This window comes from Protomyctophum bolini, assembly GCF_963924005.1.
Source record: "Protomyctophum bolini genome assembly, chromosome: 5".
Classification (NCBI taxonomy): domain Eukaryota; kingdom Metazoa; phylum Chordata; class Actinopteri; order Myctophiformes; family Myctophidae; genus Protomyctophum; species Protomyctophum bolini.
In genome coordinates, this window is record NC_137866.1 from 12,054,867 (window position 1) to 12,066,506 (window position 11,640).

Genomic DNA, 11,640 nt, shown 5'->3' on the forward strand with positions numbered 1-11,640 from the left:
GGGGGGGGGGGGGGGAGGGTTGAAGGGGGAGGGGTATTGAAGGTCAGATTAAGTTGTGTACAGCCTGGTGAGGGACTGGTGCTGATCTTTGCCCTCTGACTTGACCCCTGATCCATAGCAGCCTTGCCTGGAGGCACACACATACACACACGCACACGCGTGCACACACACACACACACACACACACACACACACACACACACACACACACACACACACACACACACACACACACACACACACACACATCTTTCAGAGGGCAAGCTGAGTTTAAAGTGAGCCTCTAATGAGTTAATTTAACACCATAGTCTAAAGATGTGACTCTTTGTGGTCCATGTTTACTCTTTTTTGTTTGTTCTTTCTTTTCTTTTTTTTAAACAAAATTCTGGATTTTGCTGTGTGTCAATGTGTATTACACATTCATTATTGTGTGTGTGTGTGTGTGTGTGTGTGTGTGTGTGTGTGTGTGTGGGGGGTGGGGGGGGGGGGGGTGGGGGTGCTGTTAATGTTACCAGTCCTGTATTTTCCATGGGAACATGCGTGTGTATGCATCATAGACTGTAAAAAATATGGACAAAGCGTTCCCCGGGTCTAACATGAACGTAAAATGAAGCCTGTCAGTCCTTGCAATGGAAGTCGCCATCTTTCTAGATCTGTTTTGGTCCAGCTGGCCATTGGCTGGCCCAGACAACGAGGCGGGACTTCCCCCCTTCTTCTCCGTTGGTTTTTATTTTGACTCGAGTGGGAGGGGAATCCCTATCATAGACTGTAACGGTAGCCACGCCCCTCAGAACATACGCGACTTTATGGTCATTTTTTTAATTAATGGGACCATAATTTTCCAAAAAGAATATTATGACATTAGAAATGAGACTTTAAACTAGTGCCTGGAAGAAGAAAGTATTCATGACCATGTTTATTAAGGTAATACAGTCTAGGTGAAGTTGGGCCCAAATACATGGACTTGGGGCTATGGGTTTTTCTGGGTCCAATGACAGCGCCACAACAGGCCATTATATGAACTTTCATTTCCTTAGTGGCTTCACAAAATATCTGTCTGACTGCCCCCCTGGTATGCATGTGCGCCGCATTGGCAGGCGCAGGCGGCATGCTGCCGATAAGCTATTTCAAAACACAGCTGATCCACTGTCTTAACCCCACCTCGTGTCCACACCCCAACAATGACACTGCACCACACCGTGCGTGCGTGCGTGCGTGCGTGCGTGCGTGCGTGCGTGCGTGCGTGCACATGTATCTTTGGCGACAGCCGTCGGCCCTTAATGACTAACACAGGTAGATGCAGCAGAGGGGATTCAGCCATAGAGACTCTGAACCCCGCCAAGTAAATTATGTCTGTTTTTCTTTCTGCCGCAAAGTCGGCACCCCCCGTTGTGTTGAGAGAGAGAGAGAGAGAGAGAGAGAGAGAGAGAGAGAAGAGAGAGAACTTTAGACAGGCAGAGACTAGTCCTGTGTGTGCACGCACGCACACACATGCATGCACACATGCACGCGCACACACACACACACACACACACACACACACACACAAACACCTGAGGACCCCGGGTGGATTAGCAGAAGCTTGGCGGAGGAGACACAGGCGGCTGCCTCCCTCCAAGACCCCCCCCCCCCCCCCCATAACCCCCCCCCCCCCCCCCTCTCCTCCCCCTCCTCAGTGCCACTCCTGCTCGCCTGCCCGGGGCCAAGCTCAGGTTTCAATGAGGAGGAGAGAGAGCGAAGTAAAAATAAACTCCCCACTCTCCACTCTGCTCCTTTTCCTCTCTCCCCCTCTCCTATTTCCCTGCTCCTCCATCATCCCTCTCTCCTAACTGCTTTCCTTTTAGTCCTATACTGTACCTATACCTTCCTACCCCCCCCCCCCCCCCGCCCCCCCCCCCTTCCTTCCTCCATCTTGGATCACGTTACTATCGACAGTACTATCGACAGACAGAGACAGCCATGCAGCAACAGATAGACAGGAGAGGACGTCACGTCGTTATCGCAAACACCTCCCACCTGGTGCAGGACGGGAGCATTGTACACACACTGTATACTGTATGTACACACACAACATTATGTACTGAATATACTGTGTATAGTACAGTACAGTACATGCACACAGGCATGGGCGCGCACACGCGCACACACACACACACACACACACACGCACACGCACACGCACACGCACACGCACACGCACACGCACACGCACACACACACACACACACCATATACATTAAGGCTGCAGGGCTACGTTGTCACCAGTAACCTCTCCCCAACCCTTCACCCCGGGCTGCCCCAGATGGATGCAAGTGAGCTAGTTTGCTTCAGTTCAGTGTAATGGCAGGTTCATCTGAGGGTCAGGCTGAGACCATTAACAATGTATGGACCTAGATGTACATGGTTACAGCATCACAAGTCTGCTGACTGGCAGGGCCCACTTACACTCGGATCTGACCCGCGGGTGCGTGCGTGCACGTGTGTGTGTGTGTGTGTGTGTGTGTGTGCGTGCGTGTGTGTGCATGTCTAAATGTAAGTGATGGTGATGATGAAAAAAATATGCAAATATTTCTACGTTTCATGATGCTAAAATAAAACCGGTGAACTGACTGCACCGAGGTTTTCCACCATATTGTTAATATTTAAACTGAATATTCATTCCTTGCCATACGTTTAGAAATAGAGTCCAAGGCGAAGCACGCACATCCAAAGGATAAATGTACGCATGGTGCTGGACAAAAACATGTACAATGAAGAGAAGGGAGGTGTGCACACTGCAGTAAAGTGTGCACACTGCAGTAAAGTGTGCACACTGCAGTAAAGTGTGCACACTGCAGTAAAGTGTGCACAGGACAGCGTTTCAACTAGGGGTGTAATGATATAGTAACTGTATCAAAATATCCATTTTAATTGAAAGAAATCTAAGTATATCGATGTCTAAACAGCAACATATCGTATCGTGTGCATTGTATTTAGCAATTTTAAGGAGAATGAAGAAAAAGAGGGGTTTAATTACTTTCCATATAGCTCCACACAAAATGTGTGTATTCTATATGTCATGGTGTGGGTTTGTCCATATATGTTCATGTATTTGCCAGAGAATCACTGTGTTTCCCTTAAAAACCTGCACAAGTTTCACACATATTTCATGTATTTGCGAAATAGTTACTGTATCGATTTTAAATCATTGAATCGTATCATATCGCCATAATGAACCAATTTCGTCCATGTATCGTATCGCCAACCATGTATTGGTGTTGCTGTTAAAATCGTTACACCCCTAGTGTCAACTGAACTGACGAAGACACGCGTTGTGTTGAAACATTGTCCATGTCCTCGTTACACAGATTTGTGCATGTGTCCCCTGGGTGCCTCTGATATGGCCATATGGGCATATCAGATCAGTGGTGTGAGCCTCAGTATTTAATAATGGTATACTTTCGAAATATATTTAAAAAAAAAGAATCACACTCGGTGTGTGAAGTGAGGGGCGCCCACGGTGACTGTCACACGATGTCACAAGGGCATATTTAAAGCAAACATAACAAGTCCATAGACTTTGCTGCACACACCAGAGTCGTAAAGATGAGAGAGTTACGGCACCTCCGTTCACTTCATGGGGCCAGTGAGTCCAATGGCAGCTCTTCTACATAGACTTCTATTGGCTTGACAAAGGACTGAACCGGAAGTTTACGGAATGCATTGGAGTCTATGGGCTTTAGAGCGACAAACGACTGGGCTGTTTTCTGCCCCCTCATTGGCAGAACTCTCCTTTCAATGGCGCTGGCACGCACCAAGCTATAGGTGGTGGAGGGGTTAGTGCCCCTCAAAAATACCTGCTTTTTATATGTTTGAAAATGTATGACATTTCTTTCTAACAATTTACGCGAAAACTATTCAAATTGTCTCGGATAATTGTGCTTATGTGACTACACGGCCTACTGGTGACTGATTGTAACTGCGGTGTCTCTCTGTGGACTCTCCCCACTGTGCAGAGAACTCCCACAGCCCGGCGCTGGAGGCAGGGGGAGGCCACGGCCACATGAGCCCAGAGGAGCACTACAGACGCATGATGTCTGCCCTCAGCGAGCACGGATCCTACGAGGAGCAACAGCAACGCCTCTACCAGCTGGCCAGCAACATGGGGCTGCCCACCCACGGTCAGTCTGCAATGCACACACACAGCCTCGCTCCGACTCGCTCCTGTGAGTCCTGTGTGTACAGTATGTGCGTGAGAGAGAGAGAGAGAGAGAGAGAGAGACTGTGGGACTGTCATCACACACACACGTCCTTTTTCCACCGGGTTTGAACCGGCTCTGTTCTTTTCTCCCCAGCTGATTTTGAACTAAACTAATTGGTTCAGTTCAGGACCCTAAAAGTTGGTTCGGAACCGGAACCAACAATTCTTCTTGTTGCCCTGAAGTGAGAACCAAAGTGGACGTGTCACTAGTGTTCAGGTCGGAAGATGCAGATGTATTATTATAAACCATCATAAAAAATAAATAACGGAACCAGTTCTAGAACCATGAGTTATTTTGGTGGAAAAGGGGCCACAGCTTCCCAGCCACATAGACCTCCCCAGCCACGGTCCAAGTGCACACAAAATATACAGCTTATTACATGCTTTGTGTCATTGTGTGTGTGTGTGTGTGTGTGTGTGTGTGTGTGTGTGTGTGTGTGTGTGTGTGTGTGTGTGTGTGTGTGTGTGTGTGTGTGTGTGTGTGTGTGTGTGTGTGTGTGTGTGCGTGCGAGAGATTATCCAGCCAAAAACATTCTTTTACACCCTATTCTTAGCTCTCATCCCCATCTTGTCCTCGATTACTGGAATATTATTTAGCTGATAGGCCACAGTGACCCTCGTTCTCCTTGCTGTTGGCTGCTGGTAATGTTGGTCATTTTGGAGCGGTAGCTTGACGTGATGGCGGTGCTATAGTTGTCCGTCAGCCTGAGTAAGAGTGTCAGCTAAATGCCTGGACTGTAAAATCATCTTCACCACATCATTTTGAAAACGAAGGCGATGAGGTCACCCTGAAAAGGCGTTGCAGATTAGTTGGTTTTACGACGTGTCCCACAGATAGGTTTAACTGAACTTATAGGATACAGCAACTGTGCGTGCCTGTGTGTGTGGCCATCATTCCCATAACCACATGAACCCTAACGTCCTTATTTTAGAGTCGAACCTTTGCAGAAAATATCCGATCAACAAGCTCGCAATTCGCTTGCGAAAGCTCTTGTGAGCTTGTACATCATCTATTTTCGACAAATATATTATTATGTCGAGAGAGACAAAAGGAGACGACCTATAGTATAGACCCCTGGGGGACCATAGAATTTAAATAGTTAATAATTATGAAGTGATTAATTTATCTTTATTTCATCTATGTTTTTCATAGGCGTATACTGTACAGTAGCTGATGCTGAGCTTCAACTTAGAAATAGCTCCTCCTGTGCAGTAGGAACTGATCTACACAACAGCCTGCCTTTCCTTCAGCTTTCTTTAGTTTGAAGTGACTCAAAGAGTTCCTTTTTCCAGAAGCAGTGCCTCACAGCCCTTAAACAACATCTCCCCTCCATCAGGTGTCAGCGAGTCATCCAGGCACACTGCTACTTTGCTGCATGCTCTGTACTGTAGCACTGTGTTCTGTGTACTGTCTTAAGGCATGCCAACCTGGCTGGCAGTGTAAAACTCCAGCCACGGAAGAATGCTGACATTTCTATTTGCGGCGCCTGCCCACCCGATGTCAAAGTGTCACTCGGGGTGATTTCTGACCGCCGCGCCCCCCGGTTGTAAACCACCCTCGGAGCCCGCGCACGCACCACCGCCTCCATCGATCCGGACGCTCTCCCTGGCCGCCGGCCAAGCGCTCTAAATCTCCCAGAACCCTGGAAAACACAGGCGTGGCCCACCACCCGCCCACTCCCCCCCACACCCAGCACCCTTGTGTTTCTTTTTCTCCTCGGTTTTCTTTTGCAACGTAAAAGTTTACTAGTGCTCGGTTGTGATATTACAGTTTTGTGGGTTTTAGAGACACGACTGCGGTTTGATGGGGGAAAAAGAGAAAACGAGAAAAGTTGTCTCGTTTGGGTTTTTACAAGTTGGCTTTTATTTTCGTTTCGCTGCGTCTTTCAACTTGCCTGCCATTAACTGGTAACCTTTTTCTCCTGTTTTTCTTTCCTTTTTTCTTCTTTTTTTATGAAAAAAACACAACATTAATTGCCACCAGGCTTTATGAGTCCTTTTTGCAGTAGCATAAATCTGATCAATGCCCCGCCGAATTGTACTTTGAGCTACTTTTATTTTTATTTGATTAGTAATGATTTTTAATTGCCGGCCGCAAATCTAGGGGGCGAAGCCTATAAATGTTTTAATTGCCTTATTTCCCCCGTGCCTGAGAGGAGTTGGAGGAGAGGTGCAGTGCATTGTGGGGGTTTTATGGCCCAGGGTGCAGTCTGATGGTCGGCTTCCCTTCCCAGAAGCCTTGCCGGCTTGAGGCGAACGCTGTGGTGCAATGCAGAAAATACGCTCTTCACTTCTACAGCACATTTCAGGTCGTTTGGTAGTTTCCACACAATCCCTCTCTTTACATTCTGCACACACATTCCCTTTACTCCCTTCCGAGTCACATTTTAAGCTTTACTTTCTTTGTGCGGGAGAAGAAGAAGAAGTACAGACAATAGTAGAGGGGAAGACGAGCAGGAAGAAGTAAAGGTCAGGGAACGTATAAATGGTCCAACTCGGAAATGAGGAGAGAGAGTAAATATTCTACTCCTGTGTAAAATAATGAGATAAAAAACTAAACAGATACATACAGGATGCAAGTTTATAGATTATTAATGATGCCTGGATGTTTTGGCAACAACTTACAGGAAATCACACGTACCATTTAAAACACATCATAGTAAAAGTTTCGCAAGAGTGTGCTTGCATTTTCTGTGAAATGTGTGTGCGTGTGTGCGTGCGTGCGTCATTGCGTGCGTGTGTGTGTGTGGGAAGAAGAGAGCATGTACATGATTCCTCTAAGCGGCTGATGAGCCATCGGCAGCACTGGCTTTGCCAACTCATCCTGGCAGCCAAGTCTTTGGTGTTGCTCATATCCCTCTCTCCCGTTCCTTTGGCATCAGGGAGCTCATACTATCTATCAACTGAGTTGATATTAGAAAACTTTGTTTGCTAGAAATGGAGCCTTATAGGAAAAAAAAACATCCTGATATAGCTTCACTTCTTCTTTCCCTTTGAAAGTGTTTGAGAAAAGCACACACACACAGGTGCCTTTTTGATCAATCCCAAACCAAATTGGTTTAGAGCCCCAGCTCCAGAGCCAAATTAAAAGGGATTTAAGGATCAGAGCCAAACCTTTGTCTAAATAGTTTTACCCGTTCCTGTAAACGTTGACACCCAAACAACAGACACACTTACAGATTTCTTTTTTAAATGTAGGAAAAGGCTTGCGAACTTGCGAACAGAAACAACATATGAAGACTATTCATGTTAAAGCATTATTCCTATATGTCTGCACATCTTTTCACCAAATAGATATGTGGCACAACAAGAGGCCACCCAGGAAATGTGAAAGCATGACAAATTCATAGAATAATTGGCTCACTTATTGTATCATCAGAATGAGCTGCAGGTGACAATGCTGCTGTGACTTACATCTCTTCAAAACTTTAATTCAACAATTATGTCAAGTTCCTGCTCACTCTTCACCTGGCAGCTGTGTTTTTGTCACATTTAAAATCTACCAAATGTCCATTTTCATAACCTCCTTCAGTAGCTTTACAGCTCCTCTAACATCCCCCAACACAGCAGAACTCTGTGTGCAGCAGTGTATCATCAGTGTATCATCAGAACTCTGTGTGCAGCAGTGTATCATCAGTGTATCATCAGAACTCTGTGTGCAGCAGTGTATCATCAGTGTATCATCAGAACTCTGTGTGCAGCAGTGTATCATCAGTGTATCATCAGAACTCTGTGTGCAGCAGTGTATCATCAGTGTATCATCAGAACTCTGTGTGCAGCAGTGTATCATCAGAACTCTGTGTGCAGCAGTGTATCATCAGTGTATCATCAGAACTCTGTGTGCAGCAGTGTATCATCAGAACTCTGTGTGCAGCAGTGTATCATCAGTGTATCATCAGAACTCTGTGTGCAGCAGTGTATCATCAGAACTCTGTGTGCAGCAGTGTATCATCAGAACTCTGTGTGCAGCAGTGTATCAGCAGTGTATCAGCAGTGTATCATCAGTGTATCATCAGAACTCTGTGTGCAGCAGTGTATCAGCAGTGTATCATCAGAACTCTGTGTGCAGCAGTGTATCATCAGAACTCTGTGTGCAGCAGTGTATCATCAGTGTATCATCAGAACTCTGTGTGCAGCAGTGTATCAGCAGTGTATCATCAGAACTCTGTGTGCAGCAGTGTATCATCAGAACTCTGTGTGCAGCAGTGTATCATCAGAACTCTGTGTGCAGCAGTGTATCATCAGTGTTTCAGCAGAACTCTGTGTGCAGCAGTGTATCATCAGTGTATCATCAGAACTCTGTGTGCAGCAGTGTATCATCAGTGTATCATCAGAACTCTGTGTGCAGCAGTGTATCATCAGAACTCTGTGTGCAGCAGTGTATCATCAGAACTCTGTGTGCAGCAGTGTATCAGCAGTGTATCATCAGAACTCTGTGTGTAGCAGTGTATCATCAGTGTATCATCAGAACTCTGTGTGCAGCAGTGTATCAGCAGTGTATCATCAGAACTCTGTGTGCAGCAGTGTATCAGCAGTGTATCAGCAGAACTCTGTGTGCAGCAGTGTATCATCAGTGTATCATCAGAACCACGTGTGCAGCAGTGTATCATCAGAACTCTGTGTGCAGCAGTGTATCATCAGAACTCTGTGTGCAGCAGTGTATCAGCAGAACTCTGTGTGTAGCAGTGTATCATCAGTGTATCAGCAGAACTCTGTGTGCAGCAGTGTATCATCAGTGTATCATCAGAACTCTGTGTGTAGCAGTGTATCATCAGTGTATCATCAGAACTCTGTGTGCAGCAGTGTATCATCAGTGTATCATCAGAACTCTGTGTGCAGCAGTGTATCATCAGTGTATCATCAGAACTCTGTGTGCAGCAGTGTATCATCAGAACTCTGTGTGCAGCAGTGTATCATCAGTGTATCATCAGAACTCTGTGTGCAGCAGTGTATCATCAGAACTCTGTGTGCAGCAGTGTATCAGCAGTGTATCATCAGAACTCTGTGTGCAGCAGTGTATCATCAGTGTATCATCAGAACTCTGTGTGCAGCAGTGTATCATCAGTGTATCATCAGAACTCTGTGTGCAGCAGTGTATCAGCAGTGTATCATCAGAACTCTGTGTGTAGCAGTGTATCATCAGTGTATCATCAGAACTCTGTGTGCAGCAGTGTATCAGCAGTGTATCATCAGAACTCTGTGTGCAGCAGTGTATCAGCAGTGTATCAGCAGAACTCTGTGTGCAGCAGTGTATCATCAGTGTATCATCAGAACCACGTGTGCAGCAGTGTATCATCAGAACTCTGTGTGCAGCAGTGTATCATCAGAACTCTGTGTGCAGCAGTGTATCAGCAGAACTCTGTGTGTAGCAGTGTATCATCAGTGTATCAGCAGAACTCTGTGTGCAGCAGTGTATCATCAGTGTATCATCAGAACTCTGTGTGTAGCAGTGTATCATCAGTGTATCATCAGAACTCTGTGTGCAGCAGTGTATCATCAGTGTATCATCAGAACTCTGTGTGCAGCAGTGTATCATCAGTGTATCATCAGAACTCTGTGTGCAGCAGTGTATCATCAGAACTCTGTGTGCAGCAGTGTATCATCAGTGTATCATCAGAACTCTGTGTGCAGCAGTGTATCATCAGAACTCTGTGTGCAGCAGTGTATCAGCAGTGTATCATCAGAACTCTGTGTGCAGCAGTGTATCATCAGTGTATCATCAGAACTCTGTGTGCAGCAGTGTATCAGCAGTGTATCAGCAGTGTATCATCAGTGTATCATCAGAACTCTGTGTGCAGCAGTGTATCAGCAGTGTATCAGCAGAACTCTGTGTGCAGCAGTGTATCATCAGTGTATCAGCAGTGTATCAGCAGTGTATCATGCGACATTCAAAGCAGCAGCAAGTATGTACAGTACAGTACAGTACAGTACAGTACAGTAGAACTGCTAGTCTACATAGTGTATTTTTACCCAGCTCGCAGCTATGCTTGGTAAGCCAGCTAGGGTATTGTAATCATTCCTGTCTGTGTGCCAGTCTGTAAACGACTGAAGAATGGCCGGGCCGATATTCATGAAAATTCATGCAAATTCATGCAAATGATCAGTTGGCTGCCCCGAACAGATGCTCAACATTTGGCTTAACAAAGTCAAACGGTCAAGGTCAAGGTCACAATCAATTTTAAGGTCAAAACTGAGAATAGATGGTCAGATTGAATTAAACTTGATGGGCATTAGCTGTAGGCCCTGGCAGTCCCAAAGACATGATTTTGTGTCCAAAGAAAAGCTAGGTCAAATCAATATTTTGGTCAAAATTACACAATTGGTCATGATTAATTTTACAACTAAGGAAATATTGCAGAATGAAACATTAAAATGTAATTAACCCAATGCTTTAAATCACTGGGTCAGGTGACACTATACAGTATCGTGACCCATTTGTGGGTCACGAGTGACGCAAGTAAAAATCCCATTCTTACCTGCATAAAATAAATCCCATTTTCTTTTCATACATTTAATGAAAAATGAAATTCCATAATAAACATAAGTAGTGAAAATAGCCCATCCATAAATTCACAACCCCTCGCAAAGTGACACAACCCCTCGCAAAGTGGTCTGGGGCAAATGTCTCTAATCTCTTTTGGGTCTCGACCTGAAAAGTTTTAAATATCCCACTGGAACCAGGCTTGCTGTAGGCAGGCAGCAAGCCTGCATGTAGGCAGGCAGCATGCAGCCAGGCTTGCTGGTTTGTATCCCTCTTCCCACTAGTTCATGTTCTGACCACACTCCATCCCTCCTCCTTATAACAAGCTTGCACGCTAGTGCTTTGTCAGGAAAGATATACTGTACCTCTCTGCTGGCTGTCACTCCTTTTCTACCACAGGTTGGGAGACAGGGGGACAGGTTGGGATCAGGGGTGGGGGACAGGTTGGGATCAGGGGTGGGGGACAGGTTGGAATCAGGGGTTGGGGGACAGGTTGGGAGACAGGGGGACAGGTTGGGATCAGGGGTGGGGGACAGGTTGGGATCAGGGGTGGGGGACAGGTTGGAATCAGGGGTTGGGGGACAGGTTGGGAGACAGGGGGACAGGTTGGGGGACAGGTTGGGATCAGGGGTTGGGGACAGGGGGACAGGCATCTTCTATCTGGAGAGTTCTGATGTGAATGGCTTTAGTGAGAGCCCCTTGACACTGACCATGGTCTCTGGCGGTGGGCGTCTGAGAGAGGAATCATATGCCCCCCTCCCTCTCTTCCTCCTAGCCTTCCCCACTCCCTCATCATCTGTCTCTCTCTCTCTCCCCCTCTCTCTCTCTCCCCTGCCACACACCTTCCTCTCAAGCACTGGGGCTGCTTTTAACCCCCCCCCCCCTTTTTTTCTTTTCTTTTCTCCATCTTCCGACTCTC

The 11,640-nt window shown here is 46.4% G+C and overlaps 1 protein-coding gene across 1 annotated transcript in view; it reads left to right on the forward strand.

Annotated features, from left to right (window-relative positions):
• The window catches only part of LOC308314946 (uncharacterized protein), a gene marked incomplete at both ends in the record, with an annotated part of 55,549 nt that extends 49,892 nt beyond the window's left edge, over positions 1-5,657 (forward strand). Inside the window, 2 exons of the mRNA XM_080762770.1 lie at positions 3,996-4,160; positions 5,578-5,657. Coding sequence (XP_080618896.1) covers positions 3,996-4,160; positions 5,578-5,657 — 245 coding nt within the window. The remainder of the gene's footprint in view (positions 1-3,995; positions 4,161-5,577) is intronic.
• Positions 5,658-11,640: the final 5,983 nt, after the last annotated feature.